The 24,759-nt window shown below is 34.9% G+C and overlaps 1 protein-coding gene across 2 annotated transcripts in view; it reads right to left on the reverse strand.

The window, feature by feature from the left end:
* Nucleotides 1–24,759, reverse strand: part of DGKB (diacylglycerol kinase beta) — a 527,061-nt gene that overhangs the window by 408,641 nt on the left and 93,661 nt on the right. For both annotated transcript variants that reach the window (XM_016218863.2, XM_016218862.2), the window contains exon 3: nucleotides 3,784–3,860. In XM_016218863.2, the coding sequence (XP_016074349.1) occupies nucleotides 3,784–3,860 (77 nt within the window). The remainder of the gene's footprint in view (nucleotides 1–3,783; nucleotides 3,861–24,759) is intronic.

The following is a 24,759-nucleotide window of genomic DNA, read 5'->3' on the forward strand; positions in this document are numbered from 1 at the left end:
ACATGTATTAATGTAAGATAATTTATATTCATTATCTCATTAGCACTGATAATTTACCTGAAAGGTCAAGTTTACAGATTGATTTTAAAATATACTCTAACTCCATGGGTCTCAAAGTGTGGTTCCAAAGCAGTAGCATCAGAGTCAACTGGGAAACTGATAGAAATACAAATTTTGGAGCCCCACCACAGGGACACAGAAACTAAGGGAAGGGGCGAGGGAGCAAGCAAAAATCTGTGTTTTATAAGACCTCCAGATGATTCTGATGCAAGCTAAAGTTTGAAAATCACTAACGGGATCAATCTTTGATGTAATAAGCAAACAGTTCTAATTGGCATGCAATAAATACAGTGAATACCACATACAGTATAATTAAAACCTGCTAGAGAAGATTACAACAGCATGTGTAAAGATATATTGATGAATACTTAATTCCCCACTTTTAATGTTTCCTTCTATTAAAATAGCATGCCTAGCCTATCTCCATGCCTTTAAAAATAAATGTCTTTTCACTCATTTGCTACTACTTCATTTCTTCCCATTACTTTAGATGTCAAAGGAACAATTTTGGATTGAATTTGAAATCCAGGGCAAATTTAGATAGATGATAGATAACAGATAGATGATAGATGATAGATAGATAGATAGATAGATAGATAGATAGATAGATAGATAGATAGATAGATGATAGATAGATAGATAGATAGATAGATAGATAGATAGATAGATGATAGATAGATATAGATAGATGATAGACAGAAGATAGACAGATGCATTCAATGTCAAACTGGTTCTTCCTCATTATCAAATTCTAGTGCTCTCATGAGTAATTTATGTCCTGGCTCTGTGTTACTGTGAACACTCTCTCTTAGACTACATGGCTACTACAAACTAGCTGCAATCATACCCTGAACATTTTATCATTCACATAAGATTAGGTGGAGACTAATAGGCTTGAGTTAGTAATAATTATGTGCACTGGGATATGCCATATTCATTACATACAAAATGTCATTCAACGTACTCTTATTTCACATATATTGAGTGGTATTGCTTACGCAAAACACTTTCCCCTTCCCCTTACTCTTCTCATCTCTCAAGGACTTCCTTCTCATTCTATGGCCTAATCAATGCAGTGAGAAGGAGAGGACATCACTCTTAAATTGAGATTCTTGATAATGAGGTTTTAATTATGGTTATTGTCATGAACTTAGCTAGTTAACCTCAGGGAAGTCATTTTATTTTTCTTAAAATAAGTTTCTTTATTTAAAAACTCTATAATCATATTTGGAAGTCTCAAGACCTTTTAAAACTTTCTATGTTTAGAGATTCTTTAAAGCAATTGTTTAGATTTTATATTTTATGATTCTTTTATTTATTTCTTCAAAGAATGATTATCTAATGATCTCTAAAAGACAGAAAATATAAATAAATAAATCATCCATATATTATACTTAATATCTCTTCTCTATTAAAATAGATTTAAACAGGTCATATTTTCATTGGATTAAGTTTTTATATACAGTGCTTTTGTAATTCAGTAATTCAAGTGAATGATAATAAAAATAATAAATCTAACATTTAAGCAGCTTTACTTTGTAAAGAAAGAAATCATTTTACAAATATTTAGGTAGTTCTCTCTTTTTAAATACACATTATGTAGATGATACAACCATGTTCATTTTAGAAAACAAAGGATTAGTTATTTATTTATTAGTTAGTTATTAAAGGCAGACTAGATTAATCACTTTTCTAATTTTTCTTGTATAATTGAGCATTAAGTACCATCTGTGCCATCTCGGCCAAACAACTTTGAGCTCAACTTGACCAGTCAATATGTGAATAGACAGTGCATTCTTCATGAATTCTTCCATACGGTTAGAGTAACGTTTTATAAACTGGATGAAGTTATGTCCTGAAGAGAACCTTAGGGTCTTAAAGATTTCTTTTTCAACATTGAATGTTCCTAATTATTTCCTATTGCATTTTGTGAAACACATACAAGTGATTAAAAGTCATATAAACTTAATTTTTTTCCTCCTGAAAGGAAAATACATACTAGCATTAACATTAGAAAGTGGTTGCACTCTTAAAATTAGAATTACTTTTGGGTCATAATGAGATCTAACTTTTCTATTTTTCAACTGTTCATTATTTTAATAACACATTTCAAGAGTGGATCCATGCACTTATGGAGACGTGTTACATTATTGAAAAGGCTGACATCATATGTGTGTCTAATAACGAATCTAGCAATTACTTCAATAAATCCAGTCTGTGGTGACTGATAATCCTCATTAAATATATAATATCAGTAAGACTAAATCTTGAGAGTCCTTTAAATAAGAAACCATTGGAGTAAAAAGGCTACTATGTGAACAATGTTAGGGAGAAAAACCTGGTTTAATTTCTGTATGTAGATTAGATAACCTGTATTTTTAATTATGGTAAGCAATGTCAATATTAATGACATTTTGGGCTTTTATTGTTTATCAGTAGAGTTCACATCTTTAGCTTTCCCACTCTGCTTTCTTGGTCTTTCAGATTTTCAGTTCAACAAATTTATCTTCCAGCATTTTTTTCTCTCTATATCATGAAAAACAAAATGTGGGCAAATATAGTTCATATGTCTGCTTCTTTCCTAATAGGAAAATGGGAATAGCTTTAAATTGCCTAATGCCCCCATAATTTGTAGGCACTAAGCATCAACTTTATTTTTTCAAAAGAAAATAAATTTTAGGTTAAAGAGTTTTAAAAGAACTTAGAAGAAAACACGGCATAAAATAGCTAATTACTAGAAATACCCAAAGAAAATTATAAAACAACATGAAAGTTTTAAGGTTGGAATTTAGAGGTTGGGTTTTGACTAAAATGTGCGTTCTATAAATCCCAGAGAAGTACAATATTGGAAGGTAACCAAGAACTCTGATCCTCTAAACATTCAAAAGCACAATGACAATGATAACAAAAAACAAACCACATTTTAATCAGCAAAAAATCTAGATGGCTAGATAATACATACAGGCAAAAGGGTCTTCTGCAAAGGGCAGTTTGTTTTAACTCCCATAAACCCAACTATGACTCGGTGAAGCTGCAAAAGAGCTCACAGCAGTGATGGTCAAATATTTAACATGTAACATCTCTCAGTTAGCATTAAACAGGAGGTTATTAAACCAATAATTAAAAAGGGAAAAGCAATCATTCGAGCGTGGTGTTCAAAAGCAATCGACAGGACATGAAATTTTTATTAAGAGAGGCTTTCAGGAACTGATAATAGGTTAAAACAAGACAGAGGGAGGAAAGTCCCCTCTTTTTGTCCAAGCTGGGTCTTTAAAGTATTAGATCAGTTTTATCCATCAAAAAATCTGTCTTCAGTCAAGGGAATAATTCCCTGAAAAGAGTAACCCCCTGCTCTACATGAGTGTCCATTTGGGGTTTAAATTTCTAGGTCATAGAGTGAGAGTCAGGTACCCTTTCTGTTCCTTTTTATCTAATACTGCTTCCTGATTTCCAGGAAAGGACCAAAAACTATACTGTGGATGATCTATTCTCTTTCATCCGCAGATAATAAAATTGTTACTTCCATTAGCAAAATATTTTGGATCAAAAAGTTAGTAAACACAACATTTAATTTATTTCCCAGTAGAGCATTTTATTATAAATTTCATTTTGTTTATGTGATGGTATATGGTATACAGCATATATATTTTCAAGAACTATTCATTAAGATATTCCTCCTCCAAACACTTAAATGAAACTAAAAAAAGGAAAAAGATGTTTTACCCCTTCCGGATTATACTTTGCAAGCACACCATTACCATGGAATTCTTCAAGAACATCCTTTAATTTCTTTGTAGAATCTAAAAGAAATAGAAAACACAAAAATTGTTTATACATGCCTACTGTGGTTATGAAACCCAGCCCAGAAACAAAGACTGCTTAAAATATAACCACCAACAGATATTAAATTTTAAAGTGAACATATAAAAATGTTCTTTACCATTTTTGAAAGGCTATTTAATTGAAGAAGGAAATCACAAATAAAGGAAATAAAGAAAAAAGTATGTTTTGCCCAAGTGTATTACTCAAGAATGGCACCATTCTATGTATTACATGAATTGATGAGCAAAGAAGTGAATAGGTAGTGTGTTTTTCCCTTTATCTTGATAACATGACATGTAAATGAATAAAATTAGTTTAAAAAGGAAAACAGAGGTGTTTGTTAAACTTTATAATTTATACAGTGCATTTTTTTATATATTACTACATTAACTAAATATTAACTGTGGTGAATAAACTAGTAAAATAAAATGTGTAGCTAAGCCTCAGTGGCAAATCCATTCAGAGCAAGCTATAGATTTCAGTTGTGTAGTTTTTTTCATTTTTTTAATTCCCACCTGAGGATATTTTTTCCTCTGCTTTTAGATAGAGTGGGAGAGAGAGAGAGAGAGACATTGATGTGAGAGAGGCACATCGACTGGTTGCGCACCAACCAGGTGCAGGAATGAACCTGCAACCCAGGCCTGTGCCCTTGATGAGAATCGAACCCCTTGACCTTTCAGTGCATGGGCTGACACTAACCAGTGAGGCACACGGGCCAGGGTAGATTTTAGTATTTTGCAGGTATTTTCAGAGATAATTTTCTAAATACACATCAAGCTTGACACTAAAGCTTATTTTATTTCAATTAAGAAACAAAGTTTAGATACCTTACCAAAAGGATTTTAAATAAATTTTTCCAATTTTTAAAATAAATTTTAGGATTTTAATATTTTAAAAATACTTCATTTTGTGGATAATACCATTTTTTGTTTATCCATTTATCCACTGAGGTAAGTGAGTTGTTTCCATATTTTGGCTACTGTGAGTAGTGCTGCTATGAACATTCAAGTATACATATTTCCATGCAAATATATGTTTCAATTCTCTTGGGAAGATACCTAAGAGGAGAATTGTTGTGTCATATGGTAACTCAATGTTTAACATGTTAAGGAATTGCCAAACAATTTTCACAGGACTAGACTATTTTACATTCCTACTGGCAACGTATGAGGATTTCAGTTTCTCAACATTTTTGTGGACAAATGATTTTCTACTTATTTTTATTATAGCCATTGTAGTGGATAGGAATGATTTTGATTTGCATTTGATTAGTCACTTGCTAATAACAAATGGTGTCCAACATCCTTTTGTGTGTTTATTGGCAATTTGTATATCTTCTTTGGAGAAATGTCTGTGCTAGTCTTTAGACCACTTTTTAATTAGACTGGTTTTCTTTTTGTTATGGAGATCTTCTGGTTCGTGTGTGTGTGTGCATGTGAGTGTGCACGTGCATGCTGTAACATGTGTGAAGTCTGTACAGCTTCCGATGTATTGCTTTTTCCATGCATATTTTGGCAGCACTTTCAATACTGTACTGTGATTATAGTTAATATGTTATGCCATGTTCCTGTTAGATTATAGGTTGTCCTAAGGAAGAATACATACATTTTAATTTTTAGACTGCATTCAAACTTATTACAAAGCTGAAACAATAGAATTGTAATAAATATTGAGACTGAATTGACCAGAGCTATTCCTACACTACAACAAAATATAGTACTAGCTTCAACATATACCTTAGCAGAAACTTATACTACTTCTGAAACCAGGTTGAATATTAAAAAGAGACATGAAGCTGATTCCTTATTCCCAAATTCTTCTTTGTGGACAATAAGGCACTACACTACATTAGTTTATGGATGCAACTGCAGACCATTCTACACATTCCTACAGAGATACACACATACACAGATACATAAATTCTGGGATAACATATCCCAGTAAACAATGTTTATTTTAACCATATCTTAGCCCCATGATAAAAGGGGAAGACAAATTTTTGGTTTCTTATACATAGGCTTTCCACAAAACTGCGTGAAGATGGCCTTTTCATTTCAGATTTCTATAGGAGCAAAAAACACATTCAGTACTCACTTATAAATGCCTAGAGAAGACAACCCTTAAAATTATTCATGTAATTTTTAGTGGTTTACTGATCATTTATATTGGGATCTTCTTAGTGGGATGACTACTTGCAATAAATTAATAAAGAGCCAAAACCTGTGACTTCTCTTCCCATGAACTGAGGCTCAAGACTGGTCTTGGTCTGAGACAATTTTAATTCATATTCAGATGAATAGCCATCAACTCAACTTGCTCCTTTCTCCAATCTCAAGTTCCATTTTTAATATATTGACATCTGAAGTTTACCTACCTCGCAATATAGTTTAGAAATGGGAACGTTACCTTGTCCTTCTATTTCTGTTCCAATAATCTTTCTGGGGCCTAATCTCCCTAAGACTGAGGTCCTGACTTGCCCAGCCAACATTCTATAGATGGGGGATGGGTATAGCACACCATGGGTCCCACATATCCAGCCAGGGCCCCATAACCATTAAGCGGAACCCCATACAAGAACTGTCTACTTATCTGCTAAGATTTCCAAATTCCACTAGACTATAAAAATCTTTCTGCTATGTCCCGCTTACCTTCATAGGAGAATATACATTTACTTACTTTGTAACTCAGCAGCTTTTCTTGATTTTTGCTATTACCTATCACCATAAGCAATCCTACCTTTTTTATTATGTCGATTCTAAATCACATTTGTTAACAATAACGGGGCAGTGGAGAGGAAAAAGGAGGCAGGACTAGATCTGACCTACCCGCTGGTACAAGACATATATCAAGGAAATGATGCCTGGATGCATAGATAGTAGGTGACTGAAGGACACGGTCTCAGTCATATTTTCGCTAATATTGGAGCTTCAAGTACAAGAGCACCGTGACAGATTCTGGGCTGAGCTAGGCTGAGAAATCCGGGCAAGCAGCCAGCCAGCCAGGCAGCTGGAAGCTGGGAGATCAATTAACAGTTAATACATATCTGCAATGGAACAAAGGTCTGGCATCCAAGGAGACTGACAAGTGAAGTGCTGGGCACCCAGGTTCAAGCAGCTAGTTTAATTCTTGGGATAAAAGATCAGTACAGACGCTCAGCACAAAATATTGGATCTCCCGGAAAGCAAAGGAGGGTCCAGGCTTGAGGCAATTCTGAATCACGGGGCTAATTCCAGGGGCACTGGGGTTTGGCTTGGCTAATAGGACGGAAGACCTGGAGGAGGTACTGATATCAGTTGCTGCCCTTAGACTAGTACACAAGTCTTAGCAGGGAGTAGTTTAATATTGCCAACCACAAACACAAAGGAGAGAATGAGGTCATTCTAGACGGTTCTTCCATCTTACCATCTAAGAACTAAGGTGGTACGGAGCATAAAAATGGGAGTAATTTTATTCAGGAAACACCTCTTTATATGCTGGGAAGATTAGATGTACATGGGGACGGACGCAGAGAGGAGCTTTTCTTATGGCTTGTCCTCCTAGCACCTGCTCCAGTGCGTGAGTTGCTCCCCTGTGAACCCCCTCTTGTTTGGCTGACTTGCGTAAGGTACAATGCCAGGAGAGTGAAACTGGCACATTTTAGGAATGCACAATTAGAAACGCTCTGATTTTTTTTTTTTTTACATGATTTTCAAAGAAAATTTAATCCTTTTTGCATAATTCTATAATAAAAATAAACCAATAAGTGCATTTGGCAATGTTCGGAAAAACAGAAGAATGAAATTAATGGATCCTAAAAAAATGCTACATGAAAAATGAAACACTTTCCGTTTACCTCATGTCCTTTTAGGTGTCTGCTGCATCTTGAATGAGCTTCCTTTGTGATTTGACTGCCTCTCTGCATGCGCTTGTCAGATTAATCACAAAGGCCCCATGGAGTAATGGAAAGATTTAAAGCCAGATAGATTTGGATTTGAGTCCTGGCTCCAGGATTTTTGGCTGAATATCCTTGGGCATATTTTTAACCTCTTTGTGGCCCAGTTTTTCAATACTTAAAATTGGAATAATGACATGAAGCGTGCCAATGTGTCTGTCTTGCAAAGTGTCTGGTGCCCAACAAATTCCTGTTCATTTGTTCCACCTTCCACAAGACTTCAAACATGATCATCATGCAACAGTTTCCTGTTGGCTTTGGATTAAAGCACAAACCCCTCCTGCTGGCACCACAGGTGTGTCAGACTATGATCCTAACCTGCCTACCAATAATTATTTTATATGCCTTCCTTATTTGTAATTCAATGTCTAGTCATCCAGTTCCCAAGGTACCCCATGATTTTAGAGCTCTTTCTTTCTTCATGATGTTCTTTTTGCCCAGGATTCTCTTCAATGTCAAATGAAGTTCAAGCATAATGGATGACGCACTTTACCTGCCAACTTGTTGACAAAATCTGAGGACTTCCTTCAACCACAGTAGACAGCAACTTACCCTCCACTGAACTCCACATAATAACTTTCTTAGAATCCACACCTGATTTATGCATTAAGTACTATTAACGCTATTAAACTTTGGATGTGTAGTGTATTCGAGTTTGTAAAGTGTTTTCTCAAGTATTTCAGTGAAAACTCACAATCACCTTGTGACTTTATCAAACTTCATCTCCAGTTAACACATGAAAAAATCAAGGTTAAAGAAATCATTACTATTCAAAAATCACACAGCCAAAAGAGGTTGAACTAGTATAGTGACCCAAATTTGCATTTGGCCTAAATCTGTTTTATTTATTTGGCAAAAGAACCAATAGAAGTTTCTAGTACAGCCAAAGCATCTACTTTGGAGACCATGACTTTTGTTAATTTAGTTCAAGGAACTTTATTACCTATTTTTCTAGTACATAGAAATATTCTATTTATTTTTATGAACTTACATTAACAGATGAAGAATATATTTTCAAAAATCACATGGATGTTTTTGAAATTAAAGTTTTTAATGCATTTTATTTTATTTTTCTTCAGGATTACATTTGTTTGATAATGGAATTAGAATATGTGTGTGTTGTTCTTTTTAAAAACTTTAAAATATATGTAGATTTTGCACATATATTTCACATAGTTATAAGAATGCATCTTCAATAATCATTAAAATTGTTCATGCTGCATTACAAGGAAAAAGTATATAGAAAAGACAGGACCACTGAACAGAAGTTTTAAAAAATATTCTGTAAATAGTATACTCTCATTATGCCTCAGGACAAAAGTTTATTTGTTTACTTGCTTGTTCACAAGTAAATATATTTTGAAAGTCAAGGCCAATAGTTTTACCATTCAAATAATAGTCATAGCTGCTGTGATTCGATGACCCTATAGTTAACACCAAGACTATCTACCTTATAAAATGCATTTGCCATTTTTATAAACAAGTTTTTAAATAACTGGTTGTAGGTTAATAATCTCATTCTTTATATGCCAAGTAGGCAATGCCACAGGTCCCTGTCTCAGTGAAGATATTGGGTTTCCAGGGAAAAAATAAAGTGCCTGGCAATGTGAGAAAGGCTGCCAGTGCCTTTAATCTTCATGTTACATGGAACAATAGAGAAGTCATCTTTTGGTTCTTTCAACTCAGTGCTTTCAAAAGTTTCCTTCACAATCTGTTTCTCCACAGTTTTTTCCCTTATCACAAAGAATATTGGTGGCCTAGTAATCTTTTTCTATACCCAGCCAAAAATAAGGTAGTGTATCTTTATTTAAAAAGAAGAATTTTCTAATTTAAATACCTAGCTACCATTAATGTGCATATAACATATTAGTATTTGGTACAAAGTTAAATTTGATAATTAAAGTTTCCCTTAGCAATACAGTGGTACTCAAAGCTGGATCCATGTTAGGATAATCTGGGTAGTTTTTTAAAATATACTGATGCCTGGGCCCAAAACACAATGATGAAGGTTGTATCGGACTGGGGTGGATCCAGATATGGGGATTTTTATAAAGCTCTTCACAGAATTCTTCTACACAGTTAAGGTTGAATTCCCCACTCCTCTGATCCTTAAAGGGATGCACAAAGAAATTGAGAGTTAATAAGCAATTTTTTTTTCAACTACATTTTCCTATGTGTGTGTGTGTATTTATATTCCTGGTTGTTGTTCAAAGGACTTTTTAGAAAAAAATAACTTATTAGAGCATTTTATTCAAAAATTTATTTGCCTTTACCAAGTGCAAAAAATCGTGTTTTGGCAAATCTGGAAGATCCAAAAATTGATATTGTTATTAATGCAATTACCCAGGTGATATAAAAGATGTTCTACTTCAACTGTAGTCAGCAGCCAAAAAGGAACACCTACAGCATTAAGCTATTCTGAATACAAGTTTCCTCTCTACAGGTTCCTGCTAAGCTCTTGGGATCACTGTTACTTGAAATGATGTTGGTCATAATGTCATAGAGAAATGTGTATAGCAATACACATTGCAGTAACTATTTCTATTTATCTAGAAAGACAACTCTCTAATAACTCTCTAATTCCAGAATAACTGTTGACTGGAAACTATAAAGAAAATTTTCTTTTTCCCTTTGAAATTTATTATTTGTTAATAATTCTCTTTTTTAATGTCTTTATTAATTTCAGAGAGAGGAAAAGAGAGGGAGAGAGATAGAAACATCAATGATAGAGTCATTGATCAGCTGCTGCCTCCTGCATGCCCCCTGCTGGGGGATCGAGCCCACAACCCGGGCACATGCCCTGACCGGTAATCGAACCGTGATCTCCTGTATCCTAGGTCGGTGCTCAACCGCTGAGCCACACTTGGCCAGGCAATAATTATCTTAAACAAGCATTCCTTTCCTGCATTTGCTATTATTTTTTTCCCTTCACCTACCTAAATTTAACTTTTTGATGGTTGCATCTAGTCCAATGCCTTGGACAATGTATTTGTAAGAGTGGTTCTTTGGATAAAGTATCTGATAACTTTGTTAAGAAACCTATGCCAGCCAGACACTATCCTAGAAGCCCATGAAATACATTTTATCCAGATTTGATTGCTTAGAAAATTATATTAAGAAAACATACACTTGTGTTTGAGCACTCATCTACATGATAACAAAAAATTGATACTGAAAACAATTTTAATTAAGAGTTATAATTGGTGACTAAATTGAATGGTATGGTTCAGTGGTATGCTGATAGATGTTTATCTGTTAGAGAGTATTAACTTATAGAGTTTGCTAACTGAGCTGCTGTAAACATTCTAACCACAGCCATTTAAGGGCTCCAACATGACATCATGAATGTGAAGCTGGGAAGAGATGCTAACATTCAACACACACAAACAGCAATTAATGCATTAATCTATATGGAATTTATGTACTTTAAGGAGAATGAACAGGTCTTTCAAAACAAACAGAGATAAAGAGCATAAATTTCAAATATTTGAATGGCATGTATTGAGTTTAAAACAAGTACTATCTCAAGTATTTGGAACATACTATTGTACAAAACAAAATATTCTTACTCATGCATTTTTTAGTCTAGTGAAGGAAAACAGAAAATGAACATAATAAATAAATGTAGTGTAATATTAGAAGATTTCAACTGCTATGGGGAAGTAGTACAAGGTAAAGGGGATTGTTAGCTTACAGAACAGTTTGCAATTTAAAATAGCAAGCTTAGAGTAGACTTCTGTAAAAAGGTGACATTTGTGCAAAACTGAATCTGATTTATGTTTTAAAAGAAGTACTTTGTTCATGTAAAACTAATGAAATCTGAATAAGCTCTGTGGATTTTACTAATGTCTGTGGTCTGATTTCAACAGTATCACACACACACACACACACACACACACACACACACACACACACACACACACACACCAGCTCTTAGGAAGTTCCAAGTCTGTGTCTACATTCTAATAAGCTCTTTTTAAAATTTCTTTTTAAGTTTTTTAAATTTATCTTTATTGTTGAAAGTATTACAGATGTCCCCCTTGTCCTTGTTCCTTCCGTGGACCCCTCCACTTTGCTCCCACCCCCCTTAGGCCTTAAATACACTGTTCTGTGTCCATGGGTTATGCATATATGCATATAGATTCTTTGGTTTATCTCTTCCTGCCACCACCACCCCCAGTTTCATCAGTCTGTTCCATGCTATCATGTCTTTTATCAACTGCAGTTATATAAGATATAACCAACTAACTAATACATGGGCTTCCCTGGTCATGTTTTTTTTTAAGTTCCTGTGAATCTATCATTACTTTAAATTATTATTTACAAGGACTACTCTGACTATTGTACTGAAAACAGACTGTACAAGACAAGAGTAAAAACAGGGAAACAATTATGGAATTATTACATGAATTCAGCCTAGAGATTTGATGACTTTGCATGAAGGTGTTAATGGTGGTACAGGAAAGATGGTTATTTTGAAAGTGGAGCCAAAGGATTTCCAAATGGCTTGAATATGGGTTGTCAAAACAAAGCGTCATGGGTGAGCCCCAAAATTGTACGTTTGAGCAATTAGAGGGATGAAGTTGCCACAAAGAGTAACAGGGAACACTGCAGACAGGAGCAAGTTTAGGATGGAAAGTTCTCAGTGTTTATTTTAGGCATTTTATATTTGAAAAATCTATCAGACATCTAAATTTAGCCATTAGGAAAGCAATTATAGCCCTGGCTGGCATGGGTCTGCTGGTTGGAATGTCGTCCCAGTTGGAATGAAGGGATGTTTCTCTTTCTCTTTCTTTCTCTCCATTTCCCTCTAAAATCAATAAACATGTCCTCTGTGAGGATGGAAGAAGAAAGAGAAGAGAGCAATTATATATAAAGACATAATTCAGGCGAGGATCTGGGCTAAAGAACAAAATTCAAGTATTATTTATAAGTTCACTCTCTATGTGATATCACAGAGCTACATGCTAGAACTATAGGATATCACCTGGAGAGTGATCTTAAAAAATATACCAAGGACTGAGACCCAGAGTACTCAGAGGTTCAGACGTCAGGAAAACAAGAGGAATCTGCAAGGAGACTGAGAATGAGTGTCTAGAAAAATAGCACGAAAACCAGGAGAAGCAATGTGTCATGAAAGCAATGTCATATAATATCAAGCAAGATGTGGAGCAGAATCTGATCACTGGTTTTGGCAAGAAGAAAGCCATTTGTGTCCCTCTTTAGAACCCTTTCAATATAGTAGTTAAGGCAAAGTTCCAGGCAGTGTGCATGAAGAGAAAATGAGATGGGAGACAGACTGCAGCAAATATAGGCAACTCATTCAAAAAATTTGGCTCCAAGAGAAGAAAAGAGTTTGAGGAATAGCTGGATGGCAAGAAGGGGATTGAAGATTATTTTTTTAATAGGAGAGAAAGGAAAACAGCCTGCTGATAGAAGTGATCCAGTGGAGAGAGAAAATTAAAAATGCAGGGGAAAAAAGGAAAAACCATAGAATGGTAACTTGAAGTGGGTAAGAAAGAATGCAATCTCACTCACAGCAGAAGGCCTGGCCTAGGATGGGGCATGGACGGTTCACCTAAGTGAGAAGGCAGAGTATAGGGGTTCCTCTGCTAGAGGGAGGTAGATACCCAGATAGTGTGTGTAAAGTTCTACTGTTGTGATTACTTTGTTTTAGTAGGTGAGGGAGGAATAAACACCATCAGCTGAGAAAAAAGGAGAGGGTAGGATCTGAGGACATTAGAGTACTGAGAGGTGTTGTTGAAAATTGTCCAGAAAATAACAAAAGTGAATGGACAAGAAAATGTGGGATGATTACCAGGCCACACTGACAGCCAGTTAGCTACAAAACAGGAGAAAAGTTAAAAATCACTGAGGGTTATTATGGTTTACCTGCCCAAGTGCGATGGAGTGAGAGGATAAGAAGTTCAGGGAGAAAACCAGGAGATGGTTTTGAGGATGTCTCATTGGGGGACGCCAACCTTCTCTGTACCAGCCACAGGGGGATGCGGCAAGGAGAGGTGTTTAATTCAGGTTGCTTTCTATGTGTGTTTCCCACGAGGTAACCGTACCCCTCCAGGCCTCATCTTTCTTTTTTCATTTTTCCCTCTTCATTTGTCTCTTTATTCTGTTAAGTGGCTAATTACACTTGGACATATGTAATTTTGACTAAGAGCTGTCTTTTCAGCCTTCTTTCCTGTCCAGAGACTGATAAAATAGAGAGCCCGAGCAATTTAGCTCTATGTGGAGCCATCATTATAAGTGGTGAGAAAAAAAATAGTGTTTCTCTAGAGAGGCACCGACAGTCTCATGTCCCACTTCACATCCTCTGCTCCTCCCTCCCGGTCTGATGAGGCTGTAACATCCCCAGCATGCACTCAACTTGATTCACTTTGGAGAGGTTGAAAAATCACAATGAGATAATTCTGGAGACTTTCTGCACCCTGATGACACTTTCCAACTTGTATGGTTGGAGTTACATATTTTTTTTCCTGTTCCTTCAGTTTAAAAACTGTGCATTTGTCCTCTACATTTTTTTTTTCAATCTTTTTAAAAAGTGATTTTAAAACATTTACTAGATTTTTACAACTTGCATTTATTCTATTTCCCCAGAAAGACAAGCTAGTTTTTAAAATATATATAATTGCAGGAAATGATCATTTCATGTAATACTGTTTAAGTAGTTTCTTCACAAATTCCGTGGGGAACTTCCAAACTAATGAACCCATTTTTAACTCAATATTCAGAGTTTTGTGTTGACGATTGCTGCCTAACTACCATTTACTATTTGTGGCGACATTATTGCTATTGGTAAGTGGATATAATAAAAAGACCTTCTTGTGCTTCTGCTGGGATTAGTACCCAGCACATTTTAATTATCAATTTTAATTTTTTCTTAAGGGAAATACACTTTCGTAGGTAATAGAATTAAATGCACTCATTATATGCATTTCAATCAAAATATTTAATGAAATTCAACTCTGAGTTACAATTTTGAATCTGTACCTTATTAAAAAAATTTTAAACCCACACTAGCTCAGAAGATGAAAGCTTCACTTTATTTATTTTTAAAGTTCTTATGTGGGTTGCAAAACACTTACTGAGAAAGCAGACATTCTGGCAACAATAGTGTATTCTCTAGTCGCAATGCTAATAATATCTTGTTTTAAGACAATACAAAATAACTAAAGTTTCTAATTAGTCACTCACCATAAAGTGTTCACCTCTCTGTACATTTATCAAGAGACATAATATTTGGCAATCTGGGAAAATCAAAATCTATTTTGTTGGCATATGGAGTTCAAAAAATGTAATTTGCTCACATACAAATTTTAAAGAACATAAAACCCCAAAATACTGTCCCCTAAGTTTTAAATTCAAAGCAGAACCCATATTTATTTTGTGGCTTAATGTATCTATTCATCTTTACCATGCCTCTGGAGATTGTCAAAGCTTCAATGTGAAAAGCATAACTATAACTATTCATGGAATTAGCAGTAGTTGAGAAATTTGCTTTCAGACATTGGCTCTTAGATGATCTATAGATGATCTCATACTATTGATAGTATTATAGATACCATGAATTTTAGCAGAAGGTCCCTCCATTTTCTCCCTCTAATACTGGGGAAATTAGAAGAAACAATATCTAAGGACTCTTCCAGCCACACCATTCACAGAATGATATGGAATGATAAATATACCCTAGAGCCAACACTGCAAAATGCAAGTGGGCTGTGTTGTAGCCTGAAATTATCACCACCACTGGGTGTGGTCATTGCCTGGAAGCAGTCCAGGGAGGGGGAGCCTCAGCATCAACACTGCAGTAAGTTCAAAGTACAATAACTAAATCATGAGGAGACAGTCAAATTTCAGCTAAAATGCCTTCTGTTGCATTTCATCAAAGTTCCAAGAAGAATTCACAAAGAAGGTACATTTTGCAAACATAGCTCTTTTTATATCTCTGGCATGTCATGCCCTAGGATATTGTTCTAGGATTATTGATTATGAGATAATATAGAAATGATCTTTGTGTCTCCCAAATGCACTGTTATTACAGATAAGGGTCCTGGCAACCTTGAAGGTGTGCTACATAATGCTAGTGAGGCAGTATCTAAAGCGGGGTGCTGATGCAGATGTCTGCTCTGATGAAGGATTAAATAGCCCTGATAGCAAGAAGTTATTCAAATTCATCAACTGGGCTATAGAACAGATCTCCTGCCTTAAAGATACAGTATAAAAAAAACACATTGTTCTATACATTTTTGCTAAACTTCTAAAATTCTTATGAAGAGATACAGGCAGACAGACACCTTAGATCTAGTATAGAGGTCAAGTTTCCTAATGTGGACAGTGAACATGTTGGAGAATCGTTCATATGCAAATAATGAGGAATTACACTAAGGAATTTGTTCAACTTAATTATTACTGTAGATTGGAAGAAGAGAAAGCACAAATACTTGATGCCAATCTTTAAGTAAATTTTAGATCATTCATAAAAAATAATTTGGAGAGTGTGTGTGATCGTGAGACAAATATGAGCATCACATATTCTCACACTATCACCAATTACAGTGGCACAAAGTGAACAGAAACAAATGTGGAATTTGAGTTTTAAGTCTCTTATTGCTGTTGTCTATGGCATCAGTTGATAGTTAACAGCCAGCTGTTCCCTGAGTCAAAAGAGCCAACATGAGAAAACTGTCCCCTAGGTCCATGTACTTCAGACCTGGCCTTGTACTTAGACATGGTCAAATCTCAGGCACTGTCTCCTGCCTCTCCCACCCCCTTCCCAGCTCCCTCCTGCTCATCCTTCCCCTTCAGGAAGCAACAGTTTTCACTATAACTTCCACCTCTCTTTTCATCACTAAATTTCAATCAGGAAGTCTACAAGAGTTTGATTTTTAAAACTGCCTTGTCTCTATGCCCGGCTGGCATGGCTCAGCGTTGAGCATCAGCCTATGATCCAGGCGATCACAGTTTGATTCCTGGTCAGGTCACATGCCCGGGGTTTCTGGTTGGATCCCCAGTAGGGGGCGTGCAGAAGGCAGCCCATCAAGGACTCATCACTGATGGTTCTATCTCTCTCCCTCTCCCTTCCTCTCTCGGCAATCAATAGACATATATAAAAAAAGTATCTTTTCTCCGTTGTTTTTGTTTAGTTTAAGGGTTATTTTTATTCATTATGTTTTTAACATATTATTCATACTTCAAGCCTCTGCTTAGAAGGAAAGGTAATTTACATCTAATACTTTACACAGCAGTATCATTGTGTACAGCACACATGTGCGCTAATAAGCTCATAAAGTGCTAGGTAATTAGGTGTGAAATGATTCAATAATTGGTGCTTTAGTGCTTTGTATTATGCAAGCGTCTCCAATGAATTTTGTATAGGTGTTTCAGTATTTATTATTACTTGGGAAAATTTGGATGGGTGTTTTCATAGGCTGGAAATGCATTCTTATTTTCCCTATTAAAACGTAATGGCACAGAGGCGTCTAGTGTTTAAAAAATCAATCGTCAACACATTTTCAATAACGGATTAGATTCAGATAAGGAGGGATGCATATATTACACTTATGAAATAGAAATAGAATGTACATAGGCAGTGAATTCAAAGTAACTGAAGAACAAAGGAGATAATGAAAATGAGACCACCAGAGAGAAAAACGAACAACAGCAATGAAATTTAACCAAGCAGATTAGAGGGTCCAAATAAACCGGAACAGTACAGTGTCCCTATCAGTTGCTCAGAATAAGGGGTCCTATCCTAGGTTTACAATTTAAAAATGTAAAGTAATCAATAATGAGGGGACCATGTAATCTATCTTCACAAAGTTCTGGAAAGGGTTAAGGGAGGGCTTTTGCAGTGGACAAAGGATATAAAGAAACCATAAGTAGAAATGAGTATACTGGTCTACCTCTGTGAGAAATTCTACTGTATTGCAACCTGTCAAACATCATGATAAAAGCATGCTTAATATTAGACATTTCTATGAACACATATTGCCTCAGAAGTTTTTTTATGGTGTCTACAGCAAAGGGATATAAAAAGAAAAAAATAACAGACAATAAGCTCATTATGCTGATGGTGTGACATTTGTAAATTGGCTTGAATTACTAGAACGTGTGACAGCCAGCTGCCTTGTTTGTTTTTTGGCCCTTGCTTTCATTAGTGTTATTCACTCTCACCTACAGAATTGGGAGGAGTTCAAGGATGAGTAACACATCTGTCTGAATAATTGGGCAGAAAAGTTTTCATGGCCGTGGAGAAATCATCTGGATGTTGTTCTGTGATGGAAAGACCTGAAAAAGACTGGGAAAAGTATCTCCTCCAAAGATAAAGTTGGTCTGGAGAAAAGCCATTTAAATTAAGAGATTTCCAAGAAATTAAGCTTCTGATTATTACCTGGCAAGAGCTTTGCCTAAAGCACATTATCCAAAGACATACAAAACTGTAAAGGTGACTGTAAATTGTTCCACTTAAAATCTGAAATTCCAGAAAAGCCGAGAAGAGGCAGTGTGAATGAAACATGTCAAAGATTTTATGTTCCCTTTCATCCATGTATTATCATCGTTGCTATTTTGCTACTGGTTTTGCTTAAATGTTACTCTGAATTAGGTTATCGACTGATGACTTTTTAACACCTGGCCCTCTGCAAATGTTATTTAAGTCTTAATCAGATTATAATTTTATATCAACCATCCTTTTCTTCAATTTAAAAATCTATATAGTCATAAGCAAGTCTCCTTCAAATTATTAGATTTTTTATGAAATCCAAATTAATGAAGACAGATGGCCAACTAAGTAAAATTGACATCAAATTTATCCAAATTGTCTTAGAGTTTTCCAATTTCTCTCCTCTTCTTCCTACACCTTTTTTCTATCACAGATCGCTTTACACACCTTGGCTCTCGCTGTCTAGATTGACATCACATTAAGTGGCATGCATCCCTTGACTGTTAAGATGGAAGTAATTTTAATGTTTAAAGGCAAGATCATTATATTTTTTAGGATTATATAGTTAATAATGCTTTTTTAAAAAAAGGAAACCAGAAAGCACTTAAATATAAAAAGATAAAACCATTGATAATTCCTCTACCCGGAAATAACTACTATTATCATTGTAGTGATATCCTTTTGGAATATTTTCAATATGTCTGTATAAATATATATTTTTAAAACTTGGATTAAAAATTACAAAAATGGGATTAAAGACTACATGGTGTTTTAAAGCTGTCTTCACATTTAATATAGTTTAAATATTTTTATGTTAATAAAGATATATATCCTACCGTCATTAATATTGGCCAAATAGTGTGTTCTTGTGTGGCTGAACCATAATTTCTCTCTTTTTTTTTTTAAATATATCTTTATTGATTTCAGAGAGAGGAAAGGAGAGGGAGAGAGAGAGGTAGAAACATCAATGATGAGAGAATCATTGATCAGCTACCTCCTGCATGCCCCCGACTGGGGATCGAGCCCACAACCCAGGCATGTGCCCTGACCGGGAATCGAACCCTGATCGCCTGGATCCTAGGTCGATGCTCAACCTCTGAGCCATGCCCGGCCGCGCTGAACCATACATAATTTCATTTACTTGTTTCCTATATTCAAGCATTTAAACTACTGTTAAATTTATATTGATATTAAAAGTATAATAATCATGATATATATTTTTTCATCTTTGGAGCATATCTGATTCTGTTCTTAGAATAAATTCCTAAAGGCAGTATGAATGGGTCCAAATTTTTATACATTTTTAAGATGTTTTTTAACACCACACTAATTTTCTCTTCAGCAATTTTGAACCAATTTAGTTTGTTATAACCATAACCGTAAGTGGGAAGTATTTCTTATTCTGCATAGAATCTGAACATAATTTAAATGTGATATAAATCAACTTGTATTCTAGCTAAAATAATCATATGCTCAAGTAAAATGCCACAGTAAATCAGATTTCATATTCCTATGAATAAATTAATAGATGTAGGTATTACTAATAAATTCTGTTTTTCTAACATTGTAGTAGAGGAATTACTGAACATCACGATCTTAAAGATTATGAAGATAAAGTGTCTGAATAAAAAAAGTGCTCTGAAGTGGAAAGAGCACAGGATTCAGAGGGCAAAAGTATTCCTTGGGCCTAGTTTTTCTTATCTGTAGATAGAGATAATAAATTGCTCAATTCCTCAGCCTTTTCCAGTTGTACAACTTTCTATTTATGTTATCCTGCAAGCTCATTAAGCTAATAACCATGACTTACTATCTTAGGTTTTATTCTGTAGCACCCAGCATAAAATACTTCCCATAAAATTGTCATTTTTGTGTGGTATGAAGATCATATTAAAACATATTTTTAAAAGTATGCTAGCTGCTTATTAATTAAATCTTGCTTCATCAAATTATATAAAAATAAAGTTAAGAATTGATTTTCCAGTATTCATTACTCTGTAATTTTTGCAAATGGAACCACTCTTCAAGTTGCTTGATGTGTTTAGAAAATAAAGATAAAAAAGTTGATGTCTCATGTAACATTTAAAAACACAAAATATTCAATCGACTAAGAGAATTGGTTTGCTATTTCTTGCCTTCAACTAAGAAAGTTGAAGGAGCTGACATTTAATTTTCACTCTTACGTAGATAACTGCATTTTAAAGGTATGTATGAGTTCATTCTTCTAACTTTTAAATAAAATGTTAGTTACTTAATCAAAAGAAGAAAACATGCGTTATTGATTTTTTATTCCAGGTGCTTAAATTAGCAAAGGAAAATTTTGAAAGATTTGTCATCTCTAATAGAAATAACTGCCCTCTTTTAACATTATTTTCTTTTTAATTATAAAAGCACTGTGATTATAATCATCATTTAAGAGTAATATGGTTAAAATAACCATAAAAAATCAAATCAATACCAAAGGAAATAAAAATAAAATAAAAAGTAAAGGCTCTCACAGAATTAACCTCAGAATTAACTATTTCAGCCATTTCTGTCCTGTGTTACCATCTGTTTCTCATTACAATATCTATTTATATTACCTGATATAAAGAAGAAAAAATATGTTGTATATACACCTTCTACCAACACACATGGAGATGTTCTTTTGATTGACATTTTTTGTGTGTGTTTTTTTTTTATTTATCTTTATTGCTGAAAGTATTACAGATAACTAAATATTTCACTAAAAACTTCATTTCTTGATCCTTTGATTTTAGAGTGTCGGTTATCTGTCCTCTGTGGAGTGTGGGAATATTGATTAACTACACTCGCGTCACTACTCTTTTACCAACTTTTCTTAACTACATCTTTAACTTGTATATTTTTCCTCTGCGATGGAGATTCTTCTTCTACAGGTAATGTTGTAGCTGGCTGGGCGTATGAGCAATTTAGATGTAAAAACAGAGCATGAAATGCAAGCAAGGTAATTCTAAGTTGAGACACTTAAATAATAATACGTCTTCCTCATGCTTTCTCGACCCTACTTATGCCAGCTGGAAAATGAACAGGACTTACAGGGAGCCAGGTTTGTTGTTAAAAGACTGCCACACTGCTGGAAAAGTCTCTCTTTTTTTCCCTTGAATACAGCTATCATAAACTCAAGTTCTGGTTGCATAACACTAATAGGTTCTCCATCCCCAACGGCTGTGGGAGGTAACAATATCCTTCTATAGAAAAATAAAGAGTAAGAAAAGTCAGCTAGCCCAGCCGGAGGGGCTCAATTGATTGAACACTGTCCTATGCACTGCAAGGTTGCCGGTTCAATTCCCCGTCAGGGCACATACCTGGGTTGTGGGTTTGGTTCCCAGTTGGGACACATCCAGAAGGCAACTGATCAATATTTCTCTCTCACATCAATGTTTCTCCCTCTCTCTCTCTCCCTGTCTCTCTCTAAGCAGGTCCTAGAGTGAGGATTTAAAAATAAATAAATAAATGCCCAGCCAGCATGGCTCAGTGGTTGAGCATCAATCCATGAACCAGGATATTGTGGTTGGATTCCCGGTCAGGGCACATGCCCGGGTTCCAGGCTCGATCCCTAGTATGGGGCGTGCAGAAGGCAGCCGATTAAAGAGTCTCTCTCTCATTGATGTCTCTCTGTCTCTCTCTCTCCCTCTCCCTTCCTCCCTCTGAAATCAATAAAGATTTTTTTTTTAAATCAGATTCATGATAAACAGATACATAGATATAAAATCATGCATATAAATGAATAAACCTTATTGTAATTTGAAAATAAAGTACATTAAATCCATTTACTGTTGTACTTTTGTCAGTCTGTCAACAAAACAGAAAGAGGACAGAGGTTTCCTTAATGCAAAAGGAGAAATCTGAGGTCACCTACATCAAACACACGTGGGAGAGAGCACATAACAGGAAGGACAAGGCACGAAGAAGCTTATGCCTGCTCTTTCAGGCTGAAATTCTGAAATAGAAAATCTAATACTGAGTTGTAACCTCAAAATATCAATCCACTGTACATTCAGAAGTCATGAACAAGATTATTTCTGAAACACCAGATTTAGACATTTATTCCATACTCCAAAATTCAGGATATGTCAAATTTATCTGAATATTATTGCAAAGTACACTCTTCATATATGAAAGAAAGGTTCCTTTCTCTTTTTTTGCAGCACTGGAAAGGCAATGGATAAAAGAAAGCTATATTACAACTTTTGATGTCATAAACTCCAGGCATAATTTACAAAATAGTTCCTTTAACTCCTTGTCAGAAAATCATTTGTGAGAGTCATGTACGTTTTCCATTTTTGTTCCTCATGACGTTTCTAAGAAATTGTTGAGTTGTGTTACGAGCTTCATAGGAAGCAAATCTGAAGATGATAACACATACACACACACACATACCCTTATATTATTATAGACTCTGAAAAAACAGTGATGGCTAAGACTGAAGATGAATGAAGAGAATGGAGACATACCCTAGAAGCAGTGCAGGGAGGGACACGCCACAGGAGGCCGGAGGTGCACAGCAAGGTCTGCTTTTCCAAGCCCTGGGTCCAGAAGCAAATCAGGCCTCCAATCCCCATTTCCATAATTTTGTCATTTCAAAAATATTATGTACATGGAATTATACAGTATGTAACATTTTTGGTTTGACTTTTTTTCTGTCATTGTAATTTCCAGATTTTTGCATGGATCATGCTATTATTAATATGGAGCTACCACCATTTGTTTATTCAACTGGTGAAAAACAAGTGAGTTGTTTCAAGTCTTTGGCATTTATAAATAATGCAGTTATAAAGATTTGTGCACAGGTTTTATATGAACCAACTTTTTAATGTGTTTTTATTTATTATTTAAAAATATGTTTTTATTGATTTTAGAAAGAGGGAGTGGGGGAGAGAGGTGGAAACACTGATGAGAGGGAAACATCAACATTGTCTAATGCACGCCCTCTGCTAGGGATCCAGCTGGCAACCGGGCACGTGCCCTGTCCGGGAATTGAACTGGTGGCCTTGTAGTGCATTGGTTGAGGCTGAATCACTGTACCACACTGGCCAGGCTGAACAAGGTTTTATTTCCCTCAGATAAGTGGCCAGAATTGCATTTGCTGGATCATATGGTAGTTGTGTATTTAATTATTCACAAACTGCCAAACTGTTTCCTAGAAGAGCTGTACCATTCTGAATTCCCACCAGCAAAAGATGCTGGTTTCTCCACATCCTCTCTAGCAAGTAGTATTTTCACTATTTTTTTTTTTTTTTTTTTTACCTATTCTAATTGGCGAGTAGTGATATCTCATTTTGGTTTTGATTTGCTTTTTTGAAAATATTTTCTCCCCATGTGTAGCTCATTCTTTCTTCCTCATAAGAGGGTCTATCGCAGACCACAAGTTTAGTTGATGAAATCCAATTTATCTAATTTTCCTTTTATGGATTGTACTCCTGGTATCAAGTCTAAGAAATCTTTGCCTAGCTCTTGATCTCAAAGATTTTCTCTAACGTTTCTGATTCCTAAATTTAATAGTTTTATGTTTAAAATATAAGGCTGTGATCTATTTTGAATTGATTTTTTATAAAGTGTAAAATTTAGGCTCACTTATTCATTGGTTTGTTGATTTAATGGATGGTCAATTTCTCAAGCACCATTTATTTAAAAGGTATCTTTCCTCCATTGAGCTTTTTCATCTTTGTCAGAAATTAGTTGGGATATTTTGGTGGGTTTATAACTGGGGCCTCTATGACTCCATAGATTTATGTCTCTATCCTGGAAATATAACAGTCTTGATTACCATGGCTATCTATATAACAAAGTTTTGAAATGGAGTAGGCTAATTTCTGCAATTTTATTCTCTTTTCAAAACGTGTTTTGGCTATTCTTCACTTGCTTTTTCTCATATAAATTTTAGAATGATTTTCTCTGTGTCAGTACTAATAAAATCTTACTGGGGTTTTGATAGTAGTTGCATTAAATCTCTATATTACTTTAATGAGAATTTTAATTTTTCTATGCTGAAACTTCTAAACTATAAGCATATCTATTTACTGATTTAGATTTTATTTCATCTCCATCAAATTTGTTTTAGTTTTCAGCACAGAAGACTTATACACATCTTGATATATTTACACAAGTATATTTTTGAGTAATTATAAGTGTTATTGTTTTGAATTTCAGTGCCCATATGTTCACTGCTAATAAATAGAAATACAATTGACATTGGGATGCTTATCTTGTATCCTGACAACATTATATACTCCATTAATAATTCAAAGAGGACTTTTACTTTTGTAGATTCCTGGGGGTTTTTAACGTAGACAATTATGTCATCTGCAAATAGTGACATTTCTGATATCTATGTTTTTATTTCCTTTTCTTCCTTTATGGCAGAATCTGGAAATTCAGACTACTGATACATGCCACAATGATGCATTCAAAAGCACTATGCTAAGTGAAAGGAGCCAGAAAACAGAAAAACATAAAACAGAAAAACAAAATT

Source organism: Miniopterus natalensis, chromosome 10 (assembly GCF_054644295.1).
Source record: "Miniopterus natalensis isolate mMinNat1 chromosome 10, mMinNat1.hap1, whole genome shotgun sequence".
NCBI lineage: Eukaryota > Metazoa > Chordata > Mammalia > Chiroptera > Miniopteridae > Miniopterus > Miniopterus natalensis.